The 17181-nt window shown below is 42.1% G+C and overlaps 1 protein-coding gene across 1 annotated transcript in view; it reads left to right on the top strand.

Moving 5' to 3' along the window:
* LOC103358159 (MAM domain-containing glycosylphosphatidylinositol anchor protein 2) overlaps positions 1-17181 on the top strand; it is a 266805-nt gene that overhangs the window by 209730 nt on the left and 39894 nt on the right. The window contains exons 11-12 of the mRNA XM_008283011.1: positions 4-152; positions 10959-11136. Coding sequence (XP_008281233.1) covers positions 4-152; positions 10959-11136 — 327 coding nt within the window. The remainder of the gene's footprint in view (positions 1-3; positions 153-10958; positions 11137-17181) is intronic.

Raw genomic sequence — 17181 nt, 5'->3', positions numbered from 1 at the left:
TAGGAAAAGCCTACCCTCCAGAGTTCTACTACGACACCTACAGCCCACTGTGGCAGAACCGACCCAGAGTCTACGGCTTCAAGCTCCAGTGGACCCAGATGAACCCGAACGCCGTGGACCGCATCGTCGCCTACAGACTGGGCATCAGACAGGTGGGAGCGCTATAAGTTCAATCCTCTCCGCTCGTTTGTTCTCCTCCCGTGAGCGCCATTTAGTCGCTTCTATTTTTCCGAAAAAGCTTTTGTCACAGCGTGAACGCGAGGCTTTAAAGGCTGAAACGTCGGCTTCGGGGACGGTAATCATCGAGCCGTTGCCATTGGTCAGCCTCTTTTCAAGCCCTCGTAGATGAATTAGGGCCACTTTGCGCCACCAGGCAGTAAAAACCTTTCTTATTGCCAAATTAAGCATGAGATGGAAGTGTTTGCGCTGCTTGCTTGCTTGTTGGATTCAGAGCTAAATCTCACGCCTCGATTCTTTGTCAGTCTTATCGTTTTTGGGGGGGATGTGAACGAGAACAGAATCCCCGAGAACACGTCGGGGGCAGTCAGTCGAACGTGTTCGGCGGGTTTCCACGAATCGTTTTTTCGCTGTGGAAGGAGACCCCGGCAGCCAGAAAATAGCAAGCGTAGCTCCTGTTTTCCCTGCTTCTCAACTAAACTCCACAGATGACAGGCAGGCGGCGTTGATGGATGGCGTGGTTACATTTTCTCTTTTGGCAATCAGTGTGTATTCCCCCCGTCTCTCTCTCTCTCTCTCTCCACACAGCAGATTTTTCTTTTTTTACTTACACCAGTAAAGTGTGGCACCACCTTTAGATGGAGTTCCAAATGGTGAAATCACCCCATTACCATCATGCAATCTCAGGTTGCATTGAGCTGCCATTTGGGACCAAGTTTAGAAACAAACAAAAAAAAGCATATATCAAGAAAAATGAAGCACTTGCCGCAACGCCGACTCCCATCTCGCTCCTGCTCAGAATTAGCGAGCGTAGCCTGACAGTTGTGTTTGTAATGAATAATATAATTTCATGTTTGTTTCACACTCTCGCCCCTCCAGGAATCCGGGCTTGAAAACACGTTCTAAAACCCGTTATGTTTGTGTAGCGCAATGATTTTTCTGTCAACTATCTCAGTTGGTCTGTTTGGTTATAAATTATGTTGTGCTCGCGGAGCTCGTGTTTTGCGCTTGCCAGGCGTTTGTCTGAAAACTTGCCAGGAATATACATTTCCTATTTTCAGCTGCACTTTTTTTTTTTTTTTTTTAAAGATGATAATGTCTGTGGTTTAGTGGACCAACTGAAATCGCATTTGTTTATATATATATATATAAAAAAAAGAGCATCTCCACCCCCAGTCGATTCCAGCAGAGAGTCGGCGTTTGGGTAAATTAATTTCTTTCCACCTTCTTGCTTTGGTATCTCAAGAGGGTACACTGTGTGACCATTATTTCCTTCCTCCAAGGCATAACAACCAATCTTCCATTGTCTTAGATGAAAGAGAGCCTTAGCTGTAGGGAAAATACACTTTTTTTTTTCTTCTTTGGCAGCATTTACTATACAGTTTACCCTCTGTGATTGATTGAGTCTCAGCTTTTCGTATTGATTTTAACTGATTTTTTTTTTACATTTCTAACCGTGAGGAGGAGTTGGAAGCAAGAAAGGCAGCGAGCAGGAGGAGATGAGAGAGACAAGGAGGAAATGAGTAGGAGGAGATGCTCCTATTGTAAATACCAAAAAAAAGAAATAAATAAATAGCGACTGTGAGCGAGTGGTGCAGCGAGAGAAACCTCTGGCACGTGGACTGTACACCGCCTCCCGTCTATTTATAGATCCAGCAGCAGCTCCCCTCTCGCCCGTTCCCGGAGAATTATTATCATTTTCCTCTCTCTACTATTTTCTGAATTAGCTGCTGGACTTCATGCCTCCGTAATGGATTGTGCTGCGTTACCGTCCAGCGCCCTCGTGACAGACAAGCCCGACTGAAGAGGGAAATGGGAACGAGGCTGGAGCTGAAAGGCGTGCACCGGCCAGAATCACAAAACACAAATCACCGCACCTGTCAAGGATGCAGCGGATGGCTGTGACATCTGCCCTTGTTTTGATACTGTAGCCGGCTGCTTCAAAACCTCCCCTCCCGTCCCGAGGCTTGATTTGCTGTCTCCGAGCTCCAGCAGATAACTTTTTCAGCCTACGTGGTGTTGAAAGAGCTCCTTCCTCCTCCTCCTTCTTCTTCTTCTTCTTCTCTCTCGTCTCTTTCAATTGATCTGACAAGTCAGGGTGTGCAAGCAGATCAATGGAAGCCATACTAATTACACGCAGGCAATCTACAGTAGATCAGCTCTTGTCTAGCATTACACCGTTGGTTTCATTACACCCGCCTTTCTTTTGGCTCCTGCTATAGCTTTGATCAATCCTGCAGCTTTTTTTTTTTTTTTAGGGTTTTTTTCTTTTTTTTGAAGTTGCCATAAAATCCCCATGAACTGCTGCCGCAATCAAATGAAATTAAATCAATATGGCGCTCTGCCTTTGTGGGGAAAAAACGTGGAGAATGAAAGGTAATGGGATGTAAACAGAAGCCTTAATTGAGCGCACACTCGGGGATTCGGTGAACATTAATGGGAATCAAAACAAAGGTGCAAAATCCATAAAAAAATCTGTAAAGTTTTTCTTTCAATCGGCGTCTCACGTTCGATTTGATTTGCACATTTAAGCACAATTCCCTTTTTGATATGAGGGAAAATTATTTGCTTCCCTTTTGGAGTTTGAAGCAGCCCTTTTTTTTGCCAAGACTCGCATTTAAGGCGTCCATCTGCCTGGAGCTTTGGGACGCACACACACCAACCAGTCCCACATTAGATTCTCTTTTCCCAATTAAATGTTTTTCAATGTGACACGGGGCCTCGGAAACTGATTTACAACACACAGCTACCGGTACACAGGATGTACTTTTATCTTGGCGCACAGCTACCTGAACAAAAGTAAGAGAAGGAAATGTGCGATGGGACTTTGGGAACAATGATGAGATGAGATGATAAAAAACTGACTAAAGCTCTCATTAAAATCTGCCAAATACATTTGAATTCAAATATTTCTTTCACTCTGATGTGTTGCTTTCTGTTGCAGTCAGACTGTAAAATCATTTTTTGGTAATATTAGAAACTAATAACGCTCAAAAAAATTAGATCAAAAGAAAAGTACACATAGTTTTACACTGTAAAAAAAATAATAAATAAAGATAGTGAAAATAATGACCATTGTCTTTGAAACTGTTAAATTTATGGTTAGAAATTGAAAAAATGAAATAAAATAAATAAAATAATTATTATTTTTAAAAACAGTTTTTGATTTGGACATTATTTACAGTTATTTGACTATTATTATTTTATAGTCAACATATAAAAGGATTTTTTTTCTGTGATTTTGCGAGATATTTTCTGCTATTTAATTTTTAAAAAAAATCAAATAACTCCAAATATCCGTACAATACATATATTTTTTCCTGATTTAAATACAGCGACTATAGTTCAATTTCACTATCAAATACTGTTAAAAAATAATAAAATAATAAAAATAATAATAATAACAATAATAAGAATAATAACAATAATTATAATTACATTTATTTTAAAAAATTGTAGCAACTCTTTAGTCTTAAACCTTTTTGTAAAAACTCTTGACTCTTAAATACAGACTTTTTATGTGTTTTTTTTAATCGTTTCTTCGTTAACATGTTAACCATGAATTATCTAAAAATGTTATTATCTGTAATTACTATTTAAAAAATAAAATTACAGATAAAAATATTTCTAAAACAAACACTACAATGAACATAATGCTTGTTTCGTCCCACGTCAAACAAATGACCCCTTAATAAATAATATTGCTCAAAAACAGACGGAGAACGTTGAATTTGAGGAGACCTTTTGTTCTGTTTGGCTGAAAACTGACGGAGACGTGAAAACAGGAACAAAAGAGACACCGCTGAGAGGAAGTGATGCCAAGCAACAGTATTTGGACAAATTAAGCACGATAAACAGCACAGATCCATACGACTTGGCAGCCCCGGACTGGATTACAGACCCAGATGCACAATCACCAGCGCTCACAAACCCGGACGCTGTAAAGTCTCATTGTTGGACTGAGAGCAAACATTTTGTGTGTGTTTAAAAGTTACAAATCCGACTATTGCAGCTGAGTTTTCCCCTCATCGGGTCCTTTTCACGCTCTCTTCCCTTCTCCACGTTCGACTCACCAAACAAATAAAGGGATAAGAACAATAATTCCCTGTTATTTTACAGATTTTTGTGACAGTTAATAGCTCAAAAATTACAGAAAACTTATGCATTTATATTCAAAATAGGCCAAAACTGTAAAATCGTGTGAATCAATTGTAATTTATTCTTTTAACAGTATAATAACACATCTTTTACTGCATTTAAATCAACAAAAAATCATGGTTACGATACAGATTTTTGCCCCCCGTGGCTCCGTGAACCCGTCAGATTGTTTTCATAATGAAACATGTAGAAATCCACTTTTTAGTTTTAATTGTAAGGTCTTGTTTTAAAAGCTGCAGCAACGGGAGCGTCGGCCTCGTGTCTACACATTTCATCACAGCTATGAAAGAAGATCCGTCTCATCCGAACTTTTGCACTCGAGGAGGTTTTAAGCAGGAACAGCTGTTTTACTAGTTTCATTGGAAAAAAAACTTATTCTGCATTCTTCTGTTTAAATTCTAGTCTGTATTTTTAAAACAGTGATTTTGTGTGTGTTTTGCGGTGTTTAAATTACTGCTTCAGTTTCCCTGAGGGCATTAATAAAGCGCTTTATCTATCTCTGTCTGTCTGAAAACATCATCTGGATTTACATCTAATTTCCTCAAGAGGTGCAAAAATGATTCAGTTCTTCTCTGATTGTACGATGAAGTTGAGAAATCAGAACATAGTTGGACATTAAATTACAGCACACACAAAAGCTACTTATATGGGACAGAACAAACAATACTTTATCATAGATTCATGTTTTGTGTATTCCAAATTAAAGGAACACCGCGTACTTAATTACTCGCTAGTTCGTTACGACTTCATGATAAAGCGACAGTTTCTCACCACCTTCATGCTCACTGACGTAAAGGAAAGCAGCTTCGTACAAAACTAACGAGCAAATACAGTCGTTTACAGCTAGGACCTCAAGAAACAAATAGAAACAGCATTAGAAGAGTATGATGAAGTAATAAGTGATGTGCACATAGGTGAGATCTACGGCGAGTTGACCTTCGACAGGATGGTTGACGGTATGGCATGTCTGCCCTCCTACTTATCCAGGAATGTCTCATTTCCTCCATTAACAACTAAATAAAGTGGACTTGTATATTTTTCTCTTTTCAAAAGAAACAAGGTCCTCTGAACATCGGATGTATTGAATCATGTCATCACTCTACCTATGGATAGTTGCTCCCGTACGTGTTGAGGAAATTGTCTTTACAAACCGAGAAAGAGAAACTCGACTGTATCTCTTAAGAAGTTTGACCTTTCCGTCAGAGTGTTGTTTAGCTGCTTTTTTTGTGCATGTCAAAGGTTAATCAAGACACCAAATGGAGTCATTCTGTAATATACTGCTCCTTACCTGTCTGAAAGTTGAAATCCATCTACGTTATGATGTAACGCGCCCTCAACGTCACAGAGGCCTTATTTCAGTTTCATGCTTCTTTTTTTTTTAGGTGGGTCACCCAAACACTGACCAGAAGGAGGAAATTTTTTAAAAAATCTAATGACTCAAGGAAAAAAATCGATTGACTGAGCTTTAAACGATGATTTTTGAAGCCAGCACCTAGTGGCAGTTAGTGGTATTGCACTTTAAGGCACTTCCTCGTTGGCTTTTAGAGCCGCTATGTCCATCATTCTTACACAGCTTATGAATTGACATCACCTTTGTCAAAGCAGCGGACCAATCAGAGCAGGAGGGACGCCTTAAAGAGATAGGAGCTAAGAAGAGGCGCTGCAGCGATGGAGACTGATGAGAAATTAGATTTTTGAACATTAAATGCTGAAAACATGTTCTAGCAGATGCCAAAAAATACAATAATAAGCCTGTAAACATGCAAATATTGGCTCTTTAATGACAGAGAATGGAGTGCTGTCCCGCTCAGAATGGGCTTTTAAGGAGAATCCATGGACAACTGTAACGTCCATGTAGTCAGAGGGCCTGTGTTTCCTTATTTGAGAGAAATCTTTGACCATTTGACAAAAATGAGTGCATGCGGAGTGAATTCAACCCCGTTCAACAAAACTAGAACCTAAAACCTCTGTGCTGTAATGTAAGCAATTTCCCCTCTATGATCGATAAAGTATTTTTTTTATTCTGACCAAAAATATCTGTATGCAGGAAAAGAACACAACTATACCGAGCCAGTACAAGATGCCAGAATACTACAGTCCAGTTATAGCTGAGGCAAAAATCTAACAAACATTAGCAGAGTTTCTTTACATGGGTTACAAAGACTAGTACACTGCAAAACTCTAATTATAAGCCTGTTAAAGTGCATCATCTGGGCTCTTTAATCCACGGAAAATGTACCGTTTTAAAGCCGGGACATCGACCGTCACATCTGCTGCACTTTTCCTTCAGTGTTGCTTCTCTTTCAAAGGCGTTAATCAGCCCGGTTGCATTAAAACGTGTCGCGCGCCGACTCGCTCGCTTGTTGTCGTGCGGAAAACAACAGCTCAAGGGCACGGACTGATAGATTAGAATCAGCTGTTTCCTTGGTCACCTCTGGATTTGCATCATCGCCGAAGTTTTACGGTACGCCGTGTACTTTGTGCGATATAAAACCGTTCGCTACGGGGAAACTTAGAACTTCCTTTTGGCGTCTGTAAACCTCTTGTCACCAAATATAGACTCAGAGCAAAACACATACATCAGGATAACGCATTTGTGTGTCTGCTCGGGGAAAACAGATGTTGTTTTCACTCCGGGTGAAAAATAGCAAATATGCTGGAAATGATATATCCTCTTTTTTTTTTTTTTTCCGATTGTTCACACACACACACACACACACACACACACACAGACACTTACAGGCCAACGCTGTGTAATTTATGGCAATTAACCGCCATGGCTTTTGTACTTCAGAGGAAAGCTAAAATTTTCCGAGGATGGTTAGGGACAAGTGCACCGTCTGCAATTACCAGTGACAGACAAAACACTCTATTTACCTGCAAACTAATGGTGATGAAAACTTGCACCCCATAATTGCGGATCATCCAGGCTCTAAGTAATTACTTAATTGGTATTGTTCTCACACATACACACTGACTCGGCTTCACCGCTATCACACCTCCATTCACTCCATCTCTGTCTCTCCCCGCGAGCAACGCACTCCTTCTTTCTCCCCGGGCTGAGAAGGGCATGTATCGTCGCTTAATTGTGATGCAGAAGGTGTAACTTGTCTTTGTGCAGCTCTTCTCCCTTAAACTGATACTCAAGGATAAGATGTACCCGACTTCTTTTTCCCCTTTTTGCCCCCCAGCAAACGCAGCAACAAACCCCTCGTTTTGTTTCTTTGAATTTTCGGAGGGGCTGTTATTGTATCACAAGACATGAAACGCGGTTAATTTTTTTTGTGTGATACCTGAGCTTTAGTCGGCTACAGACAGGTTTGCTTGTGCGCCGCGAAGACGAGCTGTAAAATTCCTGCCAATTCAAGGTCCCTGTACAAAGGGAGAGCAAAACATCGCTGAATATCGTTTCAGAAAATCTTTACAGACGTGTGCGGAACACAACTGCGCTCACAAAACGCTGGTGTAACCCAGACAGGTATATGTTTAAAGGGGAAAAACGAATCAGGATTTTTTTTTTTTCCTTGTCTGCAGCTTGCTAATAGCAGCCTTTGAATCTAGAAGCCGGGAGCTGCTTTGAAAGTAAATACGGCTAATGAGCATCAAGCTGTCAGCGGCGTGCACGGGGAAATTTGTTTTTGTTTTGTAGCATTTAAAGACGGTAAATCATCCAAATGCCTATAGATTCTGTAGCATGGCCGTAATTGGCGGGCGAAATGGAGCGGTTTTACACTGATTGCGACGGGAATACGTATTTGTTGTGGTCATTTATGCGAAATGTTCTCAGGAGGAAATGTTTCAGAGGAGTAATTATTGTACTGCACATGCTCCTGTGTAAAAAATATCAACAGCTGGGTGAAGACGGGGCTTCATGCAACCAACAAAGCATCCGTTATCTATACATCCATTATCTACACACCGCTTAACCCTCACTGGAGTCTATCCCAGCCGACAGGGCGAAGGTAGTGGACCCTGGACACACCTACAGGCAATTTAGAATCACCAATTAACCTCAACATGTTTTTGGACTGTGTGGGAGGAAGCTGGAGAACCCGGAGAAACCCACGCTGCACAGGAGAACATGCAAACTCCACGCAGAAAGATCTCAGGTGTCCTCACCGGGACGAGAACTTCTAGCTGCAAGGCGACGATGCTAACCACCGAGACATCCTGCAGCCTGCCAAGTTCTCCACAACAAAGCGAACATAGAACTGAGTCAAACATCCATTAAAAACTTGAGTCTTGTGCACAACTTTGTGACTGATATGACCCGTACCGTCTGGGTTTTTGCAGGATAATGACGTCTGTGTTTTACTCTAATGTACTGACAGTATCCCAGATATGACATTATTAAAATGAAGCCTGTTGAAACAACGCAAAAATGTTCTTTCGTGCACGCTTCCATGCATGTTGTCCCTCCTTCAGGATCTCGCTCTTCTGATAGATTTCTGTGAATAAGTCTCCGTGCTGTGCGGCGACAAGCTCTGAACTCTCATTTATAATTGCCAACGCAGCCTCCTTTATCCTCAAATGAGAAATATTCAGAAGAAAGGTGCAGAGAAATCAAAAACCTTGCAAACAGGGAAGAAGAAAAAAAGAAAGAAAGAAATCACAGAGATGCAGATTTGATATTACCAAAGGACCTCTGCATTTGGTAAAATACTGTAAGTGATTTGCAGTGGAGTTTTTACTTTACAGATTTGCACAGGACGCCACAGTTATTACAGATTACAAGAGGGCCCCGGGTAGTTCTGGTCCCGTGTGAACAGGGCTTAAGATTTCTGTTTTATTTTTACCTTTAAAACAGTTTCTTTGGTCACTTTGGAGCCCAGAAAGTTTACACACAACAGTAATATATTTAATTTAAAGGAGGAGCATGCAGTTCTAATTGAGTACACTTTATGTGAAAATCAGCGTACGTCCTCAAGGTCTGCTGCCTTCTGTGTGTCTAAATACGCTACATAGCTAGATAGCATCAATATTTCCAACTTTAATGTAGAAAAAGCTGGTAGAAAACAGGTTTGTGAGAGGATTGTCAGTGGCTGAATCACTACAGGCGACCCTGTTTACTTGCTATCATGGTAAAAGTATTGATCAGCTCTTACAGTGTGGAACCTACAGGAGCACATACCCACGGTTAGCCACAATATTAAAACTACCTTCATAATGCTGTCTAAGCCCGAAACCGCTCTGACGCATCAGTGCATCGACATGATGCCTCCTGGGACGTCTCAGGCAGTCTGGCGCCGTGACGTCGGCAGTGAATCCTCTGGGTCCTGTGGGTTGTGGAGTCAGTCCTCTGAGGATCGGGCTTGTTGTGGTGCATCCAGATGCTCGAACAGATTGGGGAGGTTGGAGGCTGACGCAACAGCTTGGGCTCTTGGTCGGGTTCCTCGAGTCATTCCTGAGTCAGTTTGTGCAGTGAGGTTTGATCTAGAGCACGGGTGTCGAATCCTGGTCCTCGAGGGCCGCAATCCTGCATGTTTTAGATGTTTCCTTCTTCCAACACACCTGATTCAAATGGTCAGGATCGTTTTCAGGCTTCTGCAGAGCTTGATGACGAGCTGATCGTTTGAATCAGGTGTGTTAGAAGAGGGAAGCATGCAGGATTGCGGCCCTCGAGGACCAGGATTGGACACCCCTGGTCTACAGCTTTGTTTATTTGGATGGTGTGGATCAAAGCAGCATCCGCATGAATGCTAGAACGTCGTGTTGTAACGGGGTGATCAGCGGTATTCACTTCACCTGTCACTGGTTTTATTGTTGTGACTGATCGCTGAAAGCTTCGTCTCTGTGATGATGTGATTTGAAACAATCAGGCGCTCTGTTGCGGGGAACGCTGTGTTCCTCCGACTCCATCCTTCCAGTGCGGCCGTCCAAGCTGTCAAAGTTTCCGTTTGGCGACATGCGCCTTGAGTTTCGTCCCGACACAGCCTCCCCTTAATTTGTGCTGAACTCAAAGCCAGACGTTAAACCAATTCGCTCAATGCACGAGAATTTGCCAGCAATTCCAGACTTATTTCAATTAGATTAACCTCTCTCGCCAAAAACTTGTTGTCTGTCTAACAGAAGGCTTGCCAGGAAACAATCTTCAACAATAGTGAACAGGCTTCCTTAGCTGGGGTTTGATCCAAATAAAACAGACAGCCGCTTGTCTTCCACAACTTAATACAAGCGCTTAATGAAGCCGTCACCGAAAATGAGAATCCAATAAGCGGCTCACGCACAATAAAAACAGCGGACGGGGACTCCACACGTTACAGGTTGACTTCCTCAACAAGTTAAATCAAACCGATGTTTCAATGTCGGCGGCTTCTTTAGCAGCAGTGACAGCTTCAGATGCTTTTTGAAGATCAATTATGTAAAACATGTGTGTAGGTACATGCATAGGGTTTTTTTTTCCTGGCTCTGACTGGGCCTTTGGGAGACGACTGATTAGCATGACTGATGCACACGTTAAAGGCAATGAGTCTGTGTTGCATCATTTAAAAGGACATCTATGCGTTTTCCTGTTAGCTCTGAACAATAATGTACAAAAATGGTTTCATCCTCAGTTCTCGTCCTTCTGGCGCAAACAGAACGTTTTACTAATCCAGACCTCCTGTGGTTCTTCTTCCGTCCAGATGGGGCTGCAGCGCTGGTGGGAGCAGGAGATCCCCGTGGATCAAACAATCAACAAAGGAGAGCTCATGACGCATAACCTGACGGAGCTGATAAAGCCTGAGTCGTACGAGGTGCGCCTCACGCCCATCACGCGTTTTGGAGAGGGCGACTCCACCATCCGGATCGTCACCTACAGCGGTGAGTGTTGTTTTGTTTGCAAGCTGATGAGCAGCCTATTTATCCTGTAGTGTTCATATTGAGAAAATAACAACTAAAATACGATGTTTAATTAGTCTCAAAAGCTGCGCTCATAAAAACCAAAAGCGTGATACGAGAGCAGAGAATATCATGTGTGGGCGGAAAACTGTCTTTGCGAGGGAGGATTTCTACTCTGCATACACAAACGTGATCCCAAGAACGCCCACGTGCTCGCTTTTTAAGTTCGTTTTTGAGGCTCTGGAGGGAGGGACAGTGCCTCCATTCCTACTCCATGAGTAGTTTTGATTGATCTATCCAACGTGTCAATCCCCAGAGGGTAACCAAAGGTGCCTGCTTCAAGGTAAAGTAAAATATTCTAACCCAACATGCCAAAGTGTAGGTTTCCATCATTCCCAGAGAAACAGCGGTGATGAAACATGTCGTAAATGTCACTTATATGATTACGGGGTTGCTTTCCTGAGCAGTTGCAAGACGATTTTTTGATTTGATTGAAATAAAAAGCAATAAAAAAGACTTTAAATGACTGATAGTTGCCACATTAACCAAATTTCCGACTTTGATGCCACACTCGCCTAAATACCAACGCTGAAATACAGCAAAAGGAAAACCTAAAACATCTGTGAAAGTAGCAGAATATTAGAACACAGGACCTAAAATCAGTTGGGGTCTTTTTCATAATTAATTTAAAGAAATATATTTTAAATCTTGACAATGTCAGCGCCACGCGGTGAAAGATGTGAAGAGAAGCCGTGAAACAACGGGAGCGAGCGACTGTACCCCACTGTGTTCATGCAGTTCAGCATCATCCGAGCAGATCTGTCAGAGCTCTTTATGAAGATCAGCTCTTTACAAGCTCACATCACTCCACCTTTAAATGTCTCACTGCTGCTCATAAAAGGTTAAATCCTCGCAGAGATCAATGCCGCAGCAAGTTGGTGCACGTTCAGAACTCCCACTTTCTGCAGAAACTCAGTTGATCAGTGATGACTGCTGCTGCTGATCTGCAGACTCGAGAACGGCAGACTGTTAGCATGAGCTAATGCTACCAATGTGAATGCTGTGTTTGCATATAGACGATCTGTTTACATATTGGTAAGTTAGCAAATCAAAATAAAGGCAAACTAGAACACTTCTGAAAAAATTCTGAGTATACCAATGCAACTTTTGCCCATTAATATGCCCTGCTGTAATTATGCATAAGGTTTAATTTGGACATTTTATTTTGAAAAGCCCCGATCAGTACCGTTGAACATCTTTGAGCTTTTACTTTGAAAGTGTTCTGTAGTATCAATCAGCCAATCAGCTGTGAATCACTGGTTGGTTGCAGTAAGAGCAAGGAAAGGAGCAAACTAAAAAAAAATACAATCATGAAACCATAAAAAACATCCAAACACAGATTTATAGGAATAACATTCAAAGCCTTGTGACCTGCTTAAACTCTGAATGAAGTTTCTACTGTAAAATCGACTTCTCATTCATTTCAATGGGGATTTTTAACACAGTTTTTTACGAATTTTGTAAAAACCATTTGACAAATCACAACTTAAAGTCAGCGCACCATTCCCAGTCGAGATACGGGATTTTTTTCAAAGCTGCGGGATGAGTTAGGCGCCAAAAATCATGTGGGCAGGTTATTTATCACATATGCTAACCTTTTGCTGTTTGAATCCTTTGAGAAAGTCGGCGTGTCTGTTAGCGAGATGCTTTGATAAGTTCGACATGTTGACTTCCTGGGACTGCATCTGTGTTTTTTAGTTTGTTCTCGTGGGACTTTACCTGCACACTCGAAGCAGAAATGCTCCCTGGCATCGATAGTTTTCCGCTCACAGATATCTATCTTGTGCATCTTTTTCTCATGCGCAAACAAAAGAAAAGTTATTGGAGACACAAGAGAGTCTGATTCACTTTGGCCTCCTGCTTCCACACGAGGAAGAATCGTAGCCACTGTTGGTGTTTCATCCTTCGGCTAACTCAAAAATACTGAATTAACTCCGGTTCGTGCTGCTGGATTGTGACACATGTTCATCAACGCTGACGGTTATGAAAAGTTCACTGTGGTACCCGCAGTCGTTCCAGTGATGAGGATGATGATGATGATGATGTATTATGTATGATATGTATGAGCAAAGACCATTAAAAGATGAACTCATTAAAGTAATTTGAATTGCATCTAACACGTTCAGTCATCAGAGGGCAGCTTGAAATCAGCTTGCTTCGCTCCTTTTGCACTTTGAGCCAAATGAATGCTGATCTCTTCCTGGTGACCTTTATTGCTTGAGTCAGGTCTCTCCTGGACTGGGGCAAAGGCTGACTTGTTTGTTTCTGTGCTTGAGAGATCATCATGACATCGAAGCATCTGATGACTCAAATATGTGCTTTGGATCACAAGAAACAAACAGAGCTGGTCAGAGGTGACTCATGTTGTGCTTTGCTCACTTTCTCCCAGAACAATGTGTGGTTTTGTTTGCGAGTCCTCCTCTTGTCTCTTTTTTTTTTTCCGCTAGAAGATGTAATTTGTTTCCTGAAATGTTTTTTTTACGTAACAAACAGCATTTTCGATTTCACGTTGTAAATGTTTTGAGAGGTTCTGGCCCTCGCCGAGCCTCGTGTGACCCTCTCAGAGTACGCAATCTTTCTGCGCTTCAGCCCGGAAGGAGAGGCCAGACGGGACGGTAACAGTGTTTACTGGTGTCACCGTGTTTAATTTGGTCGACTCATCCACAGTAATGAAATATTAATACTTGTATTTATACAGCAGTTTTAAAAATAAGTTGCTTTTTAAATGTGGTGAGATGAGAAAAAAAGGATATAGCTGCTTTCCCAGCTAGTTTTTTGGTTTTAAAAATGTTATAAGAAAGTTCTGCAAAGTTCTAGTTGTTTGTTTTTTTCCCCCAGAATGTTCTTCTTAAAGGTTGGATAAAGTTCACCATCATTTGGCATCGTCAGACCATGATGCATTCCCAAAACGTTCTTTGAGTGTTGCAGGTCCTCCCTTTGTTAGCCCGTAACATCGGGGGAACGTTCTGTCTCAAAGAAAACCCTGCAATGTGTTGCTTTAACAACAAAATCTTCTTACAGGAGCGTTCTGAGATAACATCTTAAAAACATATTTGGAACTTTTGCTTTGATAACGTTCTTCCTTTATTAGCATCCTCCTGAGGTTTGCAGTTAAAACGTCATATCAGCCTTTTAGGAACATTATTGAAACTGATAAATATCATTCTTTGAGCATTAAACTAAAACGCTTTTTTAAAAACGTTGTTAGAACTTGTAAGTAATGCTAGCCAGCGTTGGGGGAACGTTTTCTGCTAGTTGGTTGTCAGAACACATTTAGTAAAGTTAAGTTTCTTTTTTTCAAAGCAATAATAGACTTCTCAAAATCCTTAAATGTCAGAACAGGCGCCATTAGTTCCCAACCAGAGTTTCTCAGCTGCTGTTGTCACATTCTGTCATTTTTCGGCTAACGTACTAAAAGGGTCCATTTCAACCCAAACCATAGTTTCTCCCTAAACTTCACAATGACGTGTTGGTGCCTGAACTAAAGTACTTAAAGGGAAGTCTCACCGCTTTACAGCCGTCTTGGTTGCACCCTTGGGCAGCTATTTCTCCCCCAATTATTCCCAACTATTCCCCAGGTGTTTGGTCAAGACAGCCGTAAGCGCAATTTCAATGATAACTGGGACATAAAACCTGCATGTATAGAGTCACCAGTCCAATGTAGGAACAACCACTTAAAAAGTTTGAAGCATTCGCCCCAGATTAAGGTTTCTAAAACTCACAGGTTGTACTTATACTGTGTATGGGCTCAGTTTCCCATTTCCAGTTGTTGTTTTTTTGGCGACAAGTGAGACGCGTGTCATGAAATTCCATCATTAACAATTTAGGATTCAAACAGCAAATTAAAAGGAGACTAAATCACAAATCAAAAATAATGGTACAACACAGAACACAAGCTTCCTCCGCCCTCATAATGTAGATCTTTCAAAGCTTTTTACACCTCCATCAGCGTTGAGTATTCTCGTGGATGGCACCAACGCCAAAAGAAAACTTAAAGGCTACTTATCCCTAAGACACCTTCAGCTTCGACAAACTGGAGTATTTGATGCAGCGGGAACGAGACCAGGTTTGCTTGCATCCAAACGGTTCTGCTGTGATGTAGTTAAAGCCCGTGAAGCGCTCTAAAATCATAAACAGTCATTTAAATTTCTGTTCTGTGGATCTATGAAGGTTACTCGTTGGATTTTTTTTTTAAATCTTGGGATGTAGCAAAGACCACCTGAGTCTTTTAATGTGGTATCATGGAATTGCGTATAAATAACATGCAGCTTCTGGCGCGTGTTGCGCATCATTTTTATGCATTTCATGCTTTCCACGTGTCAGTTCATGGTGTTTGCATGCAAGATGGTGACGGTTAGGGTGAATTAAGGCAATAAAATGTCAAATGCAACATGCCTTTTTACGACGCCGAGCTGCAGTCTTTATGCAAAGCTTAACTAATTGGTTTTAGCTCAATTTGAACAATACTTTAAACTGGAAAAACTCAGGTATTGACGCCAAACGAGAGCTCGTGCACGTCTCAGGTGGAAAGTTTTCTGGGAATGAGAATGGGCCGGACGAGCATAACAACGAAGACGAGACAAGAGAGGACAGAGAGGACAGAACACCAACTACGTGACAGCGAAGGCATAAATAAAGAAAAGCATCACAGAGATAACAACAAGTGAGGTTAAACTAGAATAAAGTCGGGATAGTTTCTCTGACAAAAGTACAGCCAGAAGCAGCCAAAAATAGCAACCAGAAGGACACGGTTGGGTTTTTTTTTTGTTCTTTGAGGCACATGAGCCTGGCCGGACCGGCGAGAGCACATCAGAACAAACTGTATTTTCTCCACAGAATGGAAAATAGCAGCGTGCAAATGGAGGCAGATTCCTCAGCCTGTGGGATGAAACACAAACGGCTACAGTAGAATCCACAGCAGTCCCAGCAGTACCAGGGAACAGATGCACAGGTGCTTGAGATGTGCTTTTTCATGAACTAACTGACTGACTGTTTTCTATCACTGACTGCTGGGTTCTTCCTGAGTGGAGCTGCTGCAGTTGTGAATAATTCAGTTCCACTGCAGCTCATCATGGCTGCTGAAAAGAGAATTGGGAAAGAGGCGGTAGAGAGAGAGAGAAAGAGAGGCAACTTTCTCTGCTGTTCTTTTTTGTCGTAACTTTGTGATACGCTCTCCCCGCTAAACCTTGAATTGAATTCAGCTGAATTGAATCAAATTGAATCCGGTCAAAGTGAATTGAGGCTAATTAAGACAGAGAGCGGCGCAGGAGGGAAAGACGGAGGCAGCCAAGTTGGGACCGAGGAGAGAAAGGGAGATACAGAGGAACAAAGTAGACGAGAGCCAGTGCTGATGTGCAAATCGCCTGCCCGACGAGAGACTGGACTAATTATCACTCTAGGGCTGCTCTGTTCTCCCACGCACAGCATAGCGTCACTGTAGCGGGCTAATGTGGGTCTGAGTCCAATCCACTCTGCTCCGAGAACGCGTCCCGCAAGACGCCCTGACTGACGTGTGAAACGCAGTCCAGAAGCCATCTCCATTATCGCTTCGATTTCACGTTCGCCGGGGGAGCGGCGACCTGCGGGAGCATCTTTATTCACATCGCAGCACAATGCTCGGGCGGCTTAAGAAGTTTATGCTGAACTGAAATGAAATGCAAATAAGTATGTTTGCATCTGCGTCCTGTTTTACTGCTGCTTACATGCACCAATCAGCCACATCATTAAAACCGCTGACAGGAGAAGTAATTAACATTGATTATGTCGTTACAATGGCACCTGTCAGTGGGTGGGAGATATTAGGCAGCAAGTGAGCAGTCACTTCTTGAAGTTGATGCGTTTGAAGCAGGAAGAACAGGCAGCATATGGATCTGTGATGACTAGGTGACTGGGTCGGAGCAGCTCCACAAACAGCAGGCGTTGCGGGGTGTTCCCGGTGTGCAGCGGTTACCAAAAGTGGTCCAAGAA

This window comes from Stegastes partitus, unplaced genomic scaffold, assembly GCF_000690725.1.
Source record: "Stegastes partitus isolate 25-593 unplaced genomic scaffold, Stegastes_partitus-1.0.2 Scaffold294, whole genome shotgun sequence".
Classification (NCBI taxonomy): domain Eukaryota; kingdom Metazoa; phylum Chordata; class Actinopteri; family Pomacentridae; genus Stegastes; species Stegastes partitus.
Note: the sequence above shows the minus strand (reverse complement) of the source record. Positions and strands in the feature narration are given on the sequence as shown.